Source organism: Anoplopoma fimbria, chromosome 20, assembly GCF_027596085.1.
Source record: "Anoplopoma fimbria isolate UVic2021 breed Golden Eagle Sablefish chromosome 20, Afim_UVic_2022, whole genome shotgun sequence".
Taxonomy (NCBI): Eukaryota; Metazoa; Chordata; class Actinopteri; order Perciformes; family Anoplopomatidae; genus Anoplopoma; species Anoplopoma fimbria.
In genome coordinates this window covers 15,373,599-15,391,835 of record NC_072468.1, presented here as the reverse complement: position 1 = coordinate 15,391,835, position 18,237 = coordinate 15,373,599, and the positions used below count along the sequence as shown (strand labels likewise).

The 18,237-nt window shown below is 42.2% G+C and overlaps 1 protein-coding gene across 1 annotated transcript; it reads left to right on the top strand.

Moving 5' to 3' along the window:
* Nucleotides 1–167: 167 nt before the first annotated feature.
* epb41l4b (erythrocyte membrane protein band 4.1 like 4B) lies at nucleotides 168–16,952 on the top strand. Its single transcript, XM_054621248.1, has 23 exons — nucleotides 168–1,071; nucleotides 3,269–3,373; nucleotides 3,461–3,503; nucleotides 4,166–4,244; nucleotides 4,488–4,532; nucleotides 6,067–6,119; nucleotides 6,404–6,524; nucleotides 7,200–7,287; nucleotides 7,374–7,462; nucleotides 7,776–7,845; nucleotides 7,958–8,127; nucleotides 8,985–9,094; nucleotides 9,658–9,691; nucleotides 10,007–10,040; nucleotides 10,159–10,262; nucleotides 12,353–12,492; nucleotides 14,748–14,869; nucleotides 14,954–15,067; nucleotides 15,162–15,217; nucleotides 15,314–15,466; nucleotides 15,668–15,788; nucleotides 16,008–16,141; nucleotides 16,864–16,952. The coding sequence occupies exons 1-23, from the start codon at nucleotides 787–789 to the stop codon at nucleotides 16,925–16,927; spliced, it is 2,334 nt and encodes a 777-aa protein (XP_054477223.1). The 5' UTR covers nucleotides 168–786; the 3' UTR covers nucleotides 16,928–16,952.
* The last annotated feature ends 1,285 nt before the right edge of the window (nucleotides 16,953–18,237 follow it).

Below are 18,237 nucleotides of genomic sequence, written 5' to 3'. Positions count from 1 at the left end.
ATTTTAGAGTGACATAAATCATTATCATTATTTCGTGGACCTCCAGGAAATCATTATACGACCCTTGAGGATCCTTGGGAACCACTTGTGACCCGCTGTAAAGTATCCCCGTAGTCAGGCGGTCGGTCCTGTGACAAACAGGTGGCGCTGGTTCACCTGCACCGATGGGTCAGCCAGCCGCGAGGAACTGAAGTTTGTTCTGCGTGGTGTTTGTGCGCAGGCGCAGATCACACTGTTTGTCCAGTTTCGCTGGTTGACTTTTACCTGTGAGGTAGACTAGTTTCGCTTCGCAGGTGGGATAAGGAACAGCAACCACCGGGGTCCGGTTCAGAGGTTACACGACTTTCTCCTGCCTCCCGGCCCCGTTTGGCACCCGCTGCGGGGCGTCGGACGGGTTTTCTCCGGTATTTTTTTTTTTTTGGAGTCGGTGCGCAACAGCGAGCAAAGCAGGAGGCAGGTGCACGAGAGAGGACAGGGCAGGGGGAGGAGAGAGAGAGAGAGAGAGAGAGAGTCCCGGCGTTCACACCGGGCCGAATGGTTAAAAAACCCGACCGGTTTGGCGCCTCGGTGGTCGATCTGTGTTAGTTTCATTAGTATGCGGCCGGAGTCCCCCGCTGATCGGCAGCCCTGAAGTCTCCTCCGTGCCTGCTAAGTGACTCCTCGCCCCGGGGAGGACGAGGAGGAGCCGGCGGCGGCGGCAGAAGCAGGACCCCGGCTCCACCGACTGTTGCGTGGGGCAGCTTTCACGGAAACAACGCCGACCTCCTCACCTTGTTGTTCAGGAAGATGATGGGCTTTCTGCGCCGGACGTTCAGCCGCCGCTCCCGGAGCCGCTTCCTGGCGCGAGAGAGGGACGAGCGGGACGGTAAAGGAGGAGGAGGAGGAGGAGGAGGAGCAGGAGGGGTGACCGGGAACCCCCTGCTCCTGGCCCATCAGCAGCAGGTCGTACACGCGCCGGCCGTGGTCAGTGGGGGAGCTTCGGTTCACATCCCGGCGGCCGGGACCGCGAGGACCACCATCACCTGCCGCGTGCTGCTGCTGGACGGCTCGGACGTCAACGTGGATCTGCCTGTGAGTGCTTGTGAAGCCTGTCCGGTGTGCTGACAGAGTGTGTAAATAGAGTACACGGTCTAGGTGGTAGACCAGGTCAGTGTGTGTCAAAGGGCGGCCCGGGGCCCCCCTAGGCGCCCTGTAGGGGTTCCTGGTGGTTCGCTGCAAAAGTGAGAAACCAGTATACTGCACTCAGGGCTGGCTGTTGTCAATTTACTTTCAACTTTTTTTTTTATTCAAAATATAAGGAGAAACTCCCACTAAGGTTGATTTGAATAATCACAACTTCATTTTATTATAGTTAAAGTTAACACACACCTGGTTTGATAATATGTTAATGTGAATATGGTGCCCTATTACTGCTTTTTATTTCCCCATTCATCTAGCAGACATGCAACTTAAATTGAGACTCAAACTATTTTGAACATTAATCAACTGCCTTTTCAAGCTAAAGGGATTAGCTACTTTGTCTCAGTTTATATCATTTTAAATTAAATACTTTTAAGTTTTGGTCTGATGGCCAAACAAAGATAACAACTTGAAGACCTCATCTCTGGATATAAAACATAGTTTGTCATGTTTTGGACATTTATTAGGCTAAACAATTCTAAACAGAGCAATCAAGGATGTAAATCACTTGTAGTTGAAGTTCAAATCGACAATATGTCCACAATGTGTCTATTGGAAGTTCAGCACAGAAAAGTTACCAAAGTTTCACTGCCTGTAGTATCATGATGGCCTTGATAGTAGCCTATTGGTGTGGGTGCTTCTTCCTGTACAGTGAGAGGAGCAGCTCCAGATGGTGTCATGATCAGCCAATTCATCACATTACTTCCCCATTTCTGACTGTTGGAAATCTACCTTAGATAGACCTGAAGCTGCCCAATCCTGTTTGCCTCTTTTACAACTCCTTCCTTTCACTTTGTTCTTTTTCTCTCTCTCTCAGTCTATTTGCTCGTATCCGATCTTCCTCTAGCAATCTCCGCTCTCCCCTCACTCCCTTCCTTGTGCCATTTTCCCTCTTAATCTTCTTTTACACTCCCTCCGTGGCCTGCTCCCTTGCTCGTCGTCTTACTCTTTCACACTTTGCCTCCTCCCCCCCTCCTCCATCTCTTTTCTTCTCCTTTTTTCCGCCTGTTCTCCATCCATCTCCTTCTATTCCCCGACTCCCTGATCTGATTTATCACTGAGGGGACTGTGTCACAGACGAGTGCTACGAGTGTGTGTGAGGGGTAGGTGGGATGATGAGCGAGTGTGTGGGCATTCGTGCGCAAGTGGCTTCTCATAAGATGTTTTCATTTTGAAGGTTGCGTGTGTCACCGTAGCTGCCGCGTGAATGCGTCACCTCTGAAACGCTTGGACGGTGTATAATGAGTTATCAGGGTAGAGAGTATGTCTCTTAAAGACCGTGGGAGATTACAGCAATAACACAAAAGCTACAGCTCCGACAACAGAATGACACAGGGCTCGTCGAGCTGGAAGCTTAGTCAAAGGTGTGTTGGAACAAGTTTGTACATGTCAGGTGTGCTGAACAGAGCTGAAACTTGCCTATTAAAGCTTACTGCAGCCAAAACACAAGGTGGAACAGGAACAGTAAAATAATCACCCAAGTGTGCGTGAGATTGTTTTGCCACATCATGTGCACCCATGTGATAGAGGCCATGAATTATATCAGCCTCTCTAAAACTACATGCTGCAGAACGAGCAACAGCGTGATTTGTTTTCCTCCCTTATCCCCAATCCCTTAATACCACTGATTTCCTCACACATTCATAGGCGCACCAGGAAGTTTGGACTTGTTATCAGGATCCAAAGTACAAGGCTGTCATCTTTCTACACACCCCACTGTGTGTTTTATGGGTCAGACTGGGGTCAGGTCTTCATGTTGGGCCATGAGGAACATCTGCTCATGAATTGTTGTACATTAGTGCAATAACCAATGCCTGAGCAAAGACCTTTCTCTCAGTGGCTTGTCCTTCTCTTTTTGACCAACACGCATACACAGACAGCCACCTTTGCATCCACTTTAACTCATTTTGTGCATGTTATTGTCTTCCTTGCCTAAATTACCGGGGAGGGCAGCCACCTGCGTTGTTGAAACTCGAGTTTTAAGGCTCAATTCATCTTGAGCAGATCAGGTTACTACAGCAAAGGAGATAAGAATAAACGCGCATGAAGCTCAGCTGAAAATATTTGACCTTTTGTTCTTCTTTTGTAGAGCAAGTCCAAAGGCCAGGACCTTTTTAACCAGATCATGTATCACATAGATCTGGTGGAGACAGACTATTTTGGATTGCAGTACATGGATCCAGAGCAAGTCTCCGTGAGTATCAAGCTCCTACTTCTCCCGCAGTCGTCCACAAGCTGATAAATACTAATTTACACCTTCTTGTTCTTTTCTCTCTTCTAGCAATGGCTGGATATGTCCAAGCTTATAAAGAAACAGATCCGAGGTCAGTTCAACTCTGACTGTTTTTCTAATTAGGCCTACGTGTGTGTGTGTGTGTGTGTGTGTGTGTGTGTGTGTGTGTGTGTGTGTGTGTGTGTGTGTGTGTGTGTGTGTGTGTGTGTGTGTGTGTGTGTGTGTGTGTGTGTGTGTGTGTGTGTGTGTGTGTGTGTGTGTGTGTGTGTGTGTGTGTGTGGGGGAAAATGTGCATTATGTGCATGTGGAAGGAGGTAAGTGGGGAGCAGGTGGCGCATTATCCAATGTTGACATGGTGATTAGCATGTGCATTAGGAGCCGTACCCTTGTTTACCTCTCCAGCTTGTAACAGAGGGATGAATGGTACAGCAGAGACCGATGTCCTACTTGTTCGCCCGTCCTTTTGTAGTTCAGCAGTCTCAAAAGAAAAGTCTGATCAATGTTAAAGTAAAAAAGGAATGAAATAATAAAGTAGGTTGAAAAGAAATACGGGTGAGTAAAGATTCATGGCCTGTCTGACAGTGATGGATGAAATAAAACGGATAAAATAAATCATAAGACGGTTTGATTTGATTGAATTAATTTTCGTTGAATTACTACCTTATCTCTGTCTACCTCTTTCTATCTCACAAAAACACCCACCTACACATTCAGTATTTTTTTTACACTTTGTTCTCTCTTTATGTCTTTTAGACGGGCCTCCATTCAGGCTGTTCTTCAGAGTGAAATTTTACTCTTCAGAGCCAAATAATCTGCGTGAGGAATTTACAAGGTAAAAATCTCACACACAAATCAGACACTCACACACACACATGGTTTTCTCAGGAGCCCAGTGCGGAGGTCCAAAGGGGATGTGGGGCTAATTACTTTGCTGCTGTGGGCAGATTCAAATCAAGGCCGAACGGACAGAGGCTTGTTAAAACAAATGATGTGTCAGAGATGAGGAAAAGCCGGTGATCCATCAATTGATTTATGTTCAGTGAGCCTCTCACTCATTGTGTTTTTACACCAACAGGTATCTGTTCGTGTTGCAGCTTCGACAAGATATTCTGTCTGGCAAGTAAGTTCCTTTGTCGCTGTTAATGCACACAAATGTAAAAAATACAGTAATATTATGGTAATATATCAAGAGAGAGATACACATGTATACATAAACACATATACCTCCATTTTATATATTACATACATATGATCATATAACACATTTTGTGCACATTGAAAGGATTGGTTCCAAATTTTTGGAAACACGTTTATTTGCGGCCAGTGAGTCGAGAAACAAACAGGAGAGGATGAGGACTTTGTATTGTGGAAGTCAGCCTGACGGGTGTGTTTGATTCGTTGCCCTGAACAAGTAACTTCATTACTTACAAATAATAAATATAGGAAGTAAATTACAGGTCCAAATAAAATAAAAAATGTGGAAACATACTGATAATTATTCTAACTATTCAACAATCATCGTGGTTATTTTTGAGGTCAAGTCAGGTACCAGATGTTTGTTTGATATGTTAATTAACCCCTGAAGCAGCAGCTGCCAGTGGTTTAGTCATTACAAACGCATGCTATACAACCATTTATTCAAAGCCCACGTAACTTTATTTTTATTTCTAATGGAGAGTCAAATGTTTACAACAATACTAAATATGACGATGAACTATAAGAAAATTTGTTTACAAATTGTGCCAAAGACTTCTTTGATATTACTATTAGATGGAGAGCCATACAAAACACTCTGTCAGAGTCTTTGCTTTTGATATTTCACTATATTACCATAGCTTCATTAAAGAACTGGAACAAGCTGATACATAATATATATGTGATGTTGTGAGACAATAAACATTATAACATTTTTAAAACTACTCGAGGGTAAACAAAAGAAGAAAACTGTTATGTTAATGGGGTTAAATGTTAAGCTGATGAATAGTGAAAAATATGCAACTTTAAAAAAAAAGGCCCTTTGTGTTTGTAAGAAATGTTGACCTCATTATTGGAGTGTAATGGAAGATAAATATGCTTTGGCTGTAAAGGGAAATAACAGAGTAAGATTAAAACAAATTCAGATAAAGCCTTGTGAACAAAAGAAAACATTTGCCCTAAAAAATAGTAGCATAAATAATATATATATATATAAGTCATTTTTCAGGTAATTTCTCTTCATCTGTGAAGAATTCTGGTTCCTAAAAGTAGTGTTCTACAAACTCACCTGTCGGAGTGTAAACCCGGGTCACCTACATTAGAGTTTGGGCACTTCTATACAGTGGTGCCTGCTTTCTTACACACAAACACAAACCTGCATGCACAAACACACACACACTCAGACTGCGTGCTACCCCTCTCCCTCCCCCTGACTATCTGGGCCATGCATCCCAAGAGTCCAGCTCTATTATAACGCTCAAGATCAGGAACAGCAGAGGGCTGCTTATTTTAGGAAAAGGGTTGCTCCTCTTCTCCTTGACACACACACACACACACACACACACGCACACACAGGGCATTCAGACACTTTTATGTCTATCCGACACATGACATGTACGCTATGAATGCACTTACACTAAAAACATCTCATCAGCAGTGTCTCTTCTTTCTCTGGTCAGATTGAAATGTCCGTATGACGTCTCAGTAGAGCTGGCGGCATTTTGTTTACAAAGTAAGTAGACTTTTAGTTTGATTTTTCACGTTTTGGGAGGCCATTTATGTCCATTAATTTCACTGTGATATGAAAATCAGTGAACATGCAGAGAGACTATGACATTCTTGCTGAACAGCGGGCAATCGTGGCCACAAGAGACATTTACAGGATAATGGTGATAATGGTTAAACCTAGTGTAACAAGTAGAGAAGAGTCATACTCCTGTTTCCTTCACCTATATTTCTTAATTTCTTGTTTTATGCGTCTATACTTGATATCTGTTTGTGTGCTTCCACGTCCAGGTGAGATGGGAGACTGTGATCCCTTGGAGCACTCTCCTGAGCTGGTGTCTGAGTTTCGTTTCACTCCCAAACAGAGCGCGCCCATGGAGGCGGACATCTTCGGCAGGTGGTTGGACCTCCGGTGAGTTTGATCGTGAATTCAGTGTCGGACTTGTTGTAGAAAATGGGACTTTTTTTCAACCACATTTCTACACGTACATCTGCACTAGTTGCCACAACATTTTTGCTGAGTCAAAGCAGCTTATTCGAGGGCGTCCAGTGACCTCGGCACGTTTATCTCCTCATTGGACGAAACAACTGGGGCAAAAAGCTGAGCACTGAGCAGGAAAGGGAGACATTCTGCTGCTGCCTTTCAGTGCCAGCGTTTCTACTGATGAGGGCGTCTAAATTTCATCCCCCCTCCGCCTCAGCCTCGCTCTCACTGGTTTGTATGAAGGATTAAGGGATTAATCCCTGGAGGGTCCTGATTGATTCTGGGCAGTGTTTAACCCAGCCACGGTCTGATTGCTCCCGTCTCGGATTAGATTACATATACATATGCTGCGCTTCACCAAGCTGACTGAGCCACACAAGGACAAACCCACACTGAGTTCACAGTCATTCCTACACACAAGGCTGAGTCAGGGACGCAGCCGGAGGGTTACCCACTCTGAGTTTACACCAATTACCAGTAGAGGTCATAAAGCATGTGGCATTATTGACGGTTGTCTTTTTCAGGCTGTCAGAACTGAAGTGACAAACAAAGTGATATTGTTATTGTGAAAACGTAATATTGTTTCTCATTTTAAATCCTCAGGGGAAAGAGTCCGTCAGAAGCAGAGATTTCTTTTCTCAACAAATGCAAGTGGCTGGAACTTTACGGAGTAGATATGCACTTTGTCAAGGTGTGTGTGAGTGTATTTTACCTTCACAAGTGTCACTTCACTACAGGTGTGTTTGACAACTAAAGGTTTGTGTGTTGTGTCTTTAGGGCAGAGACGGAGGGGAATATGCACTGGGTCTCACTCCTACTGGCATTTTAGTATTTGAAGGCCGCAACAAAATAGGCCTCTTCTTTTGGTAAGTACATCGAACCAATCTCTAAACCAGTGGTTCCCAATGTGGGTGCGGTTGCACCCTAGGGTGTCTTCAGGACGGGCCTAGGGTGAAACTAAATCTGTCCACCACATGTAATTTTTTTTAATTAAAAAATAAAAGACCTATTTTATATAAAATTATCCTGATATTAGTGTTAAAAAACCTGTTGAAGGTGCCATGGTTTCCAATTTTTTGTAAACCACTGCTCTAATCCTCTCAACCTGCTTAAATAAGAGTTACTAATGTAGAGTCATTGGTTTTGTTGTTCATGTGTGTGTCTCTGTGTGTTATCCAGGCCCAAAATCACTCGGCTGGATTTCAAAAAGAGTCGACTCACGTTGGTTGTAGTGGAGGACGATGATGAGGTTTGTATTTTGTCACAAACACTTAACACACACCTTGCATACAAACAATCACAAGCGCAAACACACACAGACACAAGGCGGCTACCAATATTTGTTTGTTTCCTGGCTTCAGGGTCGGGAGCAGGAGCACACATTTGTTTTCCAGCTTGACAGCTCCAAGATCTGTAAACACCTGTGGAAGTGTGCTGTGGAGAGCCACGCCTTCTTCCGGCTACGCCAACCAGCCACAGGCAAGGCCAGCCGCAGCGACTTCACGCGACTTGGATCTCGCTTCAGATTCAGGTAGATCTCAGGACTCGCACCTGTTACCTCATACTCATAAAGTTTATTCATTTTACCTGTAACGGCATTGAAGGAGGATGATACAAGTTGTCTCACTCAGGTGGTTGTGGCCAGCACTAGTACCAGCACATGGGAAACAGTGTGTCACATAAAACAGAGCCTTTGTATCTATGGTTACAGTGTATCTATGGTTACATGGATCTGTTCCTATGGCGACTGAAATGTTCCCTTCATAGTGTTTGTTTTCTTCTGACTAATATCAGAGATGGTCAAAGCAAATTCTCCCGCTTGAAGGACACTTCCTAACATTTGTTGGAGCAATGAAACAAAGCATTGTCTGTTTTACATTGGAGTCAATGGATTAAAAACTCAGCTGTTGGAAGTAAAAAAAATAAAAAAAATAAAAAGGAACACCTGTAGGGTGTAATGTAATCAGTGTGATAAACACAATGATGTCATGTATCTGGAGCTTTTCGTTGAGTGCCAGTATTTGAATTTAGAGTAATTTAATGAAAGAAATGAACGAGTATTTGAGTATGCTAAAAATCTATATATTATATTATATTATTATACAATTAAATAGAAATATAATGTGAATTTCTTAAACTGAATTATTAATTTAATTTAATCCAGTATCTGTGTTTTTATAAACTACTTTAATTTGTATACATTGTATTTATTCTTTACTTAACCTGCTTTCTCATCAAGACTATGCCTATTAAACAATTTAAGGAGGAGTTTTCCTGATAGTGGCACAATAACAACCGACTTTTTAAGAACTGAAGTCAAACTGCAGTATGGTTGCTGTGAAATAACAACTTTTGTACTTTTCACCCTCTTCTATGTGTTTGTCTCAGTGGTAAGACAGAGTATCAGGCCACCCATGGAGGCAGACTGAGGAGAGCCAGCACATTCGAGAGAAGGCCGAGCAAGAGATACCCATCTCGCACACAGTCACTTGGTAAAGGTGAGTCTTATCGGCACATGCAAATGTTAATGACTAACGGCACATATTTAGTCCTTTATGTGCCTGCAGGTGTTATGGTAAAGGTCACATACTGTTTAAAATCATTGTAATTCAGGAAAGCTTGATTATTTAATAGAAAAAGAAAAAACTGCAGCCTCTAAAATATTCAGCCCTTCAAAAAAATTCTAAAATTAAGTGCTAATCCAAAAGGTACCTTATTCTTAAGAAGGTTGCTTCTATTTTGTCAAAAACACCTGCAGTACTCATCAATATTCCCACCTTCTGTGAGCTACAGTAGCTTTAGAAGCCTCTAGTCTATCATAAAAAAATGATCAGGTGAAAACTGTATGTGCTTCCACATACCTTTTATTTATTGTCATTCAGCCTTGCAATACAAAAATTAATGAAGATTCAAGTGTCGGTAACAGCTGAGCATCAGATTAACAACATGTATACAAAGAGTCTGGACTGAAAAACTTTTACAAGATCAAAGTTCTGATTCATCAGGATCATGGGACAAATAGTCACATTTCCTTCTTATCTTTTTTTCTTCTCTCTGTTAGCTGCCATGTCCCCGGCCAAGCCTTCATATATCAGGTAAAATACACAACAACAACCACAGATATACACGATACACACATGCACATTCATATTAGTGTAATTGTGAGGACATTCCATTTATTACATTCATTCCTTATCCTCTAACCTTGACCTTAATCCACATAACGGCCTGGATAATCTTAACACTAACACAGAAATAGCCCTTTGTAAAAGAAAGTAAAATGGACGTCACTTTCATTACCTTGTGAGGATACTTTTCTTGGTCAAAACACTCAAAAAACACATAAAGAAGGTTATGTTTTCAGTTGGTTTGATGATCTGCTATCAGTGATTGTTGTCCATATTTTGCAGCTCTCACGCCAGCCCTGAGCCCAGCCTTCATCCAGTGAGTGACCTCAGATAACCTACTTTTACACGCACACACGCAGCAGCAGCCTCTGATCTGGCTTCGCTCTTCTGACAACATTTAATTTCAGCGTCTTTTCAATCCGTCTCCTGTCCAGTACCAGCACAACATTCCTATTGGCCACGAGCCGTGGCACCCGCCCCATCCCGCTCTCACACCACCAGTTTACCTGCACCCCTCCGGACACACACCACCACACAGGTAAGACAACCAAACACAGAGAACCGGGTTTAGAGATGCTACAAGATGTTGTTTTTTAAATTGTTTCCAGAAGATGATGCGTGTAAGTCTCAGGGGTCCTTGAACAGAAATTGACTGGACGGCACATTTCTATTTTTAGACCAAGTCACTCCTCTCACGTTCTACATTATCTGTTTATCACCACACTTCATGTCACTCATGAACCTCACATGTCTGTGTTTGTCTTGTCTACCTCCATGCTTTTGTCTGTGTGAATGTATGTGTGTTTGCGTGTGTGCGTGTGCGTGTGCGTGTGCGTGTGTGTGTGTGTGATCCTCCCTGTGACGTTCAGGCCTTCTGCCCAGTTCGCCAGTCCCGTGTCCAGTCATCCTCCCGTCCCTGAGCGAACCAGCGGCACCTTCCCAGGATCGATCAGTGTGGTTTACAGGGATAAGGTCATGACCGCACTTTGACCTCTGTTTGAACTGGGAATCTGTTTCCAACCCAGACCCTTAACACTGAGAATCGCACAGACTGGTGTCCCAGAAAGAAAGGCTCCTTTGATGGATTCAACGGGGAAAAATTCCCACATCATCCTCATCACCTCTGTCATCATCCATTTGTCACATCCCCTCATGTGTTTTATTGTACACCCTCATGAGATATCACAAAAAGGACCAATAGCAGAGACGTGAGGTGAAAGGGACTGGTGCAACAGGAAGATAGTTATTTTATCTTGGCCCGCTTATAGACAGGGTCAACAGTTGCATTAACAGCCGTGGCACTGACACACAGCTGGTGGAGGCAAAGAAGGCACTTTAAAACTGACCACCCTTGTAATGTTGCTGCAATTCGCATCAAAAATACTTATTTTATGGGGTCATAACTCAAAAGTCAAAACTGAACACAGACATAATATGATAATGAGATACAGCATATCTTTTAGAATACATCCGAATGACATTAATCCACCTAGAAATCATAGAAAAAAGAGATGCACCTTATAACTCCAGAACTTGTCGAGAGTCACCACATTTTAAAGTTTTTTTCAGTGTCAAAGTAATACAGTAATAGTTGTCTGTATATTCATGGGAACATCACAAACAGGAAGTGCTGATAGCTAATACGGAATACTTGTGATGGTGCCAATTTGCCAAAATGTAAAGTTCTAGCTCACAGCTAACTCACTGACTTAATGGTTACGTTATATTTCCTGTTTACAGATCCCAAATCCACTAAATAACTGTTCTGAAAATTAGAGCATGATTATCCTGCTGAAGTAAGAGTAAGAATACCAAAAACTTATTAAAGTGACAAAATCCATTGATAGTTCGACTTTGGAAACAGTCTGGACACTGGACTGGATATATACTAAATAACAGCACTAAAACAACCTAAATCAGGATAGGACCAGGTTTAATAGCTTTGTGCCTTGCTTTATTTGTGGACTTTTTCATGTAGTCGTGGTTGGTGTTTTATTCTTTCAACATGTTTACTGCAGGATCACAAATCTGCCTTGACGATTAAATGTGTCTTCATGCCTGAGAAATCGTGTGACGCTAATTTATCAATATCTATTTAATTTGTGTGAGATAAAGTGATGCAAGTTCTGAATGAGGTCATTCTCAACAGTTGGAAGGGGTCGATTTAAGCACATTACTGTATGCTGGTTTAGGGATCGAGCTGCTTTAAAATATATAGTTATAGTTCAGTGTGAGAAAGAAGCATGAAGTAGAATCCTGCTGTATGTGTTGTGCTTTCAAAGAGGTTTTTGAATAAACTTTTAGCAGGTTATTGATTTACTGAATCAACCAACTGTTTACAGAAAATGTGGCCAATGTTTTGCGTTATAGTGTGTTGACTTACTCTGCTTTTCAAATAAACAAAACATGTTTATAATTGTGAAAAAAAAAAAGAATCTGCAAAGATGTGTCCTTAATTGTTTTGAAGTTTTGTTCTGTTTTTCTCTACATCTACAATAGTGTTTGTTGAATATTCTTAAACATGTTGAGTCAGAAAGTTTGAATGATTAGAATTCATATAATAATGATTTATTTGAATATTATTATTTTTGGAAAAGGAAATACTTTTATTGCACATGTCCTCTTTAGTTTCCCTCTGAGTGGTCCTGCTTCAGACCATCAGTTCAGCATTGAAGAGAATGAGACTTCGTATTCTGGCAAGATCCACCACCATCACCGCCGCCACACACACAGCCAGGACACGCTCTGTCACACACACACCAAGAACAGTGAGTACTCTCAGCCAGAAGGAGAGCTCTCCAATCTGTGATATGTCAATACACTGGTACTCTTTGCATTCTCATCGCTGTGTGAATCACTCAGAAAACATACTTTCCCACTTTGAGGATAGATTTAGCTCTTAAAAAGACCTTGGAATATGGTTTTGCACAGAGGACTGCTGACCCCTGTCTCTTATTCTGAAAGTGCATCCTGAAGGTATCTCTTAATGTTCATGGCCAATATGAACCAAGGGAATGATTATAGCAAGACAAAACATATTTTTATTGTCCATATGGGCAGCTGACTATCGTTTTAACACATACAGTGGGTACGGAAAGTATTCAGACCCCTTTAAATTTTTCACCCTTTGTTTCATTGCAGCCATTTGCTAAAATCAAAAAAGTTCATTTTTTTTCGCATTAATGTACACTCAGCAACCCATCTTGACAGAAAAAAAACAAATGTAGAAATTTTTGCAAATTTATTAAAAAAAACAAACAAATATCACATGGTCATAAGTATTCAGACCCTTTGCTCAGTATTGAGTAGAAGCACCCTTTTGAGCTAGTACAGCCATGAGTCTTCTTGGGAATGATGCAACAAGTTTCTCACACCTGGATTTGGGGATCCTCTGCCATTCTTCCTTGCAGATCCTCTCCAGTTCTGTCAGGTTGGATGGTGAACGTTGGTGGACAGCCATTTTCAGGTCTCTCCAGAGATGCTCAATTGGGTTTAGGTCAGGGCTCTGGCTGGGCCAGTCAAGAATGGTCACAGACTTGTTCCGAAGCCACTCCTTTGTTATTTTAGCTGTGTGCTTCGGGTCATTGTCTTGTTGGAAGGTGAACCTTCGGCCCAGTCTGAGGTCCTGAGCACTCTGGAGGAGGTTTTCTTCCAGGATATCTCTGTACTTGGCCGCATTCATCTTTCCTTCAATTGCAACCAGTCGTCCTGTCCCTGCAGCTGAAAAACACCCCCATAGCATGATGCTGCCACCACCATGTTTCACTGTTGGGATTGTATTGGGCAGGTGATGAGCAGTGCCTGGTTTTCTCCACACATACCGCTTAGAATTAACGCCAAAAAGTTCAATCTTGGTCTCATCAGACCAGAGAATCTTATTTCTCATAGTTTGGGAGTCCTCCATGTGTTTTTTGGCAAACTCTATGCGGGCTTTCATATGTCTTGCACTGAGGAGAGGCTTCCGTCGGGCCACTCTGCCATAAAGCCCCGACTGGTGGAGGGCTGCAGTGATAGTTGACTTTGTGGAACTTTCTCCCATCTCCCTACTGCATCTCTGGAGCTCAGCCACAGTGATCTTTGGGTTCTTCTTTACCTCTCTCACCAAGGCTCTTCTCCCACGATTGCTCAGTTTGGCTGGACGGCCAGGTCTAGGAAGAGTTCTGGTCATCCCATACTTCTTCCATTTAAGGATTATGGAGGCCACTGTGCTCTTAGGAACCTTGAGTGCTGCAGAAATTCTTTTGTAACCTTGGCCAGATCTGTGCCTTGCCACAATTCTGTCTCTGAGCTCCTTGGGCAGTTCCTTCGACCTCATGATTCTCATTTGTTCTGACATGCACTGTGAGCTGTAAGGTCTTATATAGACAGGTGTGTGCCTTTCCTAATCAAGTCCAATCAGTTTAATTAAACACAGCTGGACTCCAATGAAGGAGTAGAACCATCTCAAGGAGGATCAGAAGAAATGGACAGCATGTGAGTTAAATATGAGTGTCACAGCAAAGGGTCTGAATACTTATGACCATGTGATATTTCAGTTTTTCTTTTTTAATAAATTTGCAAAAATTTCTACATTTCTGTTTTTTTCTGTCAAGATGGGTTGCTGAGTGTACATTAATGCGAAAAAAAAATGAACTTTTTCAATTTTAGCAAATGGCTGCAATGAAACAAAGAGTGAAAAAAGTAAAGGGGTCTGAATACTTTCCGTACCCACTGTACATTTGTGTTTTGGGTGAACTGCCCCTTTTAACACATTTTCTTGTGTTTGTTTTTCTTTCTTTACAATAAAGATTTTTACCGTTTATGTACAAAAGCATCTATAAAAATGTGCCACTGTTGATGTAAATCATTAATGTAATGCATGTATACGATAAACTATTAAGACACTGGATTCTTCAGGTATTCCCTAAGTAACCAAATGAGCCTGTTCATGCTAAAGAATTAAAGGTGTCCATAATTAGCATGTCTATACAATAACCTACGTAGCATAGAGTTAATTTTTTTCATTAAACTTTTTGTGCATTAGAACGTCGAGCTCCTCACTGCCCTGCAGATGAGTTGGACATCTCTCAGTCTCTGCTCAAGGCTCTGGAGTCAGACAGTGAATCTCCCCCCTGGCCTTCACTGCACGTGAACATGGACAACAAGGTCAGACTCTGTCCCCTCACACTGTTTCCCCAATTCTGCTCACAATAAGATCCCAAGTTTCTTTACTTCCTGTTCCCCTGCCAGGGAGAGGAAAAGCAGCTGTCTGAAAAGTCTTTGCACCCCCCTAACTCCCCGGCGATGCTGCCTGATCATCTCAAGTGTAACATCCTCAAGGCCCAGATGGAGGCGGCCTTCAGGGTGAGTACCGACGCAGACTTCCATATAACCATCAAAGCCTTCCTTCCCGTGCAGTGAAACTAACAGCAGTATCCTCTTTTCCTCCACCATGAAGAAGGAAGCTCCAACAACGCCTAGAGGGAAGAACTCAAATGAGATCTTTAATGACAGGCCGGTGCTCTCATCCTATCATTACATGCTTGAATATGTTTCTGCACATGTGTATATAAGACTAACTCTCTATGTGATGATGACTCTGGTTCTCAGGTATCAGAGCTCATCCCAAGACTCAGCTGCATCCAGTCTGACGGCAGAGAAGACGTCACATCGGCAGGACCTCAACCCAACGCCGGAGAGGCTGCAGCCCAAATCCAACACAAGCACCAACCGCAGAAAACGACTGGTCAGACAGTTCAGCTTGTGAGTACACATCTCCTTTGATTACTGTCTCCCAACCAGCACTTGAGCTTTCTCAGGAGGAACATTGTACTGTGGAAAACAATACCCCATGGAGCACTTGAAGCAAAAAAGCAACACTGTCCCCGCTTTTTAAAATGGTATTGAGATCAATTTTCATCTCATGTAAGTCATTCCGTCTCTCTCAACTTATCTCTTACACAGTAACCATGAAGATGAAGATAATCTCCCAGAAGCCCTTGCAGCGATCTCCTCCCAGAGTGCGGGAAAGTCGGGGTCTACCAGCTCATTGGACAAACAGATACAGCCGTCCATATACCCACAGGTGCTCTCTCACACACACACACACACACACACACACACACACACACACACACACACACACACACACACACACACACACACACACACACACACACACACACACACACACAAAAAATCCAGAGCGGAGGTTTGTCGAATGCCTCTCAGCATTACTTGAAATTAAACAGAGGAATGTTTGTGTGTGTCTGTGTGTGTGTATATACATTGATGTTTATTCCAGGTGGATAATATGCCAGCACTGGAGCTGGGTAGTCCACGCTGTCCCTCTCCTTCGCCCTCTCCCCATCTCTCCCCTTCTTACTACCATAGCTCCATTCCTCGCCTGGCCCCTTACCTTGCTGCCCATAACGACAGGTAACACACCCCAATTCTCGATGTTTTAGCTAAAATCTCCCTCCAGAGATCTGAAGTAAGGATTTGGTGGGGCGTCGGGGTCTAATGGTTAAGACGCATGCCATGTAAGAAATGCAGCTGATTATTTTCTCATTTAATCTATTCATAATCTTGTCTCTAACATTAGAAAAGTAAAAAAAAAAAAGAAGAAAAAAAAACACAGCATGAGATGACAAATGTCTTGTTTTGTTTGACTAAGAGTTTAAAGCCTAAATATATTCAGTTTGCTTTCATGTGTTAGAAAGACACAGCATCTGATCTTCAGATTTGAGAAGCTGGAAAGCACAAATATTTGTATTTTTTGGTTTAAAAAATGACCAAATCAAGAAATCTATTATCAAAATGATTGACAATTAATTTGACTGTTTGTACAGTACTGTCACTGTCCAATAAGGTTTTACAACTTCTTTATCTTTTACTTGACTTCCCTATTTCTGTAGTAACATCTCTCTGCCTTTGTAATGCAGAGCTGTCTTACCCTATTAATATTGTTTGTATCATCTTTATTGTTTTAAAAATATTTATGCAGCCCTTTTGGCTGTATCCCTGGTGAAAAGGGATAAAAGTCTGCTGTATCTTTCAGCAGACTACTAAAGGAAATGAAATGAAAACAGGCACAATTGTGCAAACTTAAATCTTCAAACTTCTAACGACACAAGGTTTGTATCTTTCTGTGTTTGTAGCGGAGAGGAAATGAGGTTGGACAGAGAGAAGATACTAAGAGCCCTCCTGATGACGGAACTCTGAAACCTTGACCTTTGACCCCTGTGACATCATTACCAGGCGCAGCAGACCTTGCGTTTATTGAGAAGAGTGGGAGCAGAGGACGCAAAGTCGTTGACTGCAATCAACATTTGTATATTTGCATAATACATTCAGCAGTTAAAAATATATATTTCCATAAAGGCAATTGTTATATATTTGCTTAATTGTTTATTTTAGAGGGGAGGTTCTTTATATCTATCAAACTGAAACTGTTAAATCTAGTGAGATAGAACAAAATGGACTCACACACTAACACATTACAGACAAGCTGCGGATGTGACTGGTGCTGCCTGCATGATAAATGTATGACATGATTAAATATTTATCTGACTTATTTTGGGGTTATGTTTAACTTTTATGTCATCAGCACATCAACACTGTGTCCGTGTTCAGGCCTAAACTGTATTTCAGACAGCGACTGTTGAGGCATTGATCTCTAAATTTTAAATTACAGAGGCAGTTTTTTCAAAATGTAAATAGACATTGTTATTAATATAGTGATAACAGAGCAGGCTACGTTCCTTATGTCTGATATCCATTTTTGAGATGCCAAAAAATTTGTCACATTTAAGTTTTACGAAACTTCCTGAACAGAGTGAACTGAAAGTGAGCTAAATCGTGAGTCAGTGAAGGAGACGTTGAGAACAGATTGTCCTGCAGTTGCAATCTCAGGTCGCCCACTAGAAGGAGACATATCTGCAGTCACATCTGAGCACAATTAACCTGTACTACATGTTGTTGTGAGGAACAGATTGTGGATCACAATTTGTTTACATGCAGTTTTCATCACATGTCAAAATGCAAAACAGTCCCATAAGTCATGCTGTCGGTGTTAGCTTTTGTTTAAGCATCACCCTGCTGCTTTACAACTTTATTTCAGCTCCTGTTTTGTCACAACCACATGTGAGATGGCTGGTGATTTGCTACATTACTGTATGTGCTGATTATGTTATTCCTGCCCAAGGTTCGATCTTAATAAAGGCCAAATCATCTGTTTGACAACTCTGTTGCAGCATCTTTGGTCTCTGCACTGACATGGGAATGTGGATCAGCCTCACCTTGCATGCCTTTGTGGTAAGTGTGTATGTGTAGGCCTCACCCACCCAGTGAGGGAATGTTATTAAGGACATTACTGATCCATCGGGCTCTACACACCTACAGTATCAGGTATTGGACAGTGAGTCAGTCTGTAATTGCACCTCTGTTCTTTCTCTCAGTGAAGCACATATAAGAAAATGAATCTTCAAGGCAAGGGGCAGCAGAGAGATGCTGGTATGAGATGAGGAATGGAA

What these genes read in the sequence shown, in the direction of transcription:
- epb41l4b (XM_054621248.1), top strand. Translation starts at nt 787, where the DNA reads ATGATGGGCTTTCTGCGCCGGACGTTCAGCCGCCGCTCCCGGAGCCGC. An exon ending in TAGATATGCACTTTGTCAAG is followed by an intron (nt 7,288 to 7,373) that starts GTGTGTGTGAGT and finishes TTGTGTCTTTAG; the next exon opens with GGCAGAGACGGAGGGGAATA. An exon ending in AATGAGATCTTTAATGACAG is followed by an intron (nt 15,218 to 15,313) that starts GCCGGTGCTCTC and finishes TCTGGTTCTCAG; the next exon opens with GTATCAGAGCTCATCCCAAG.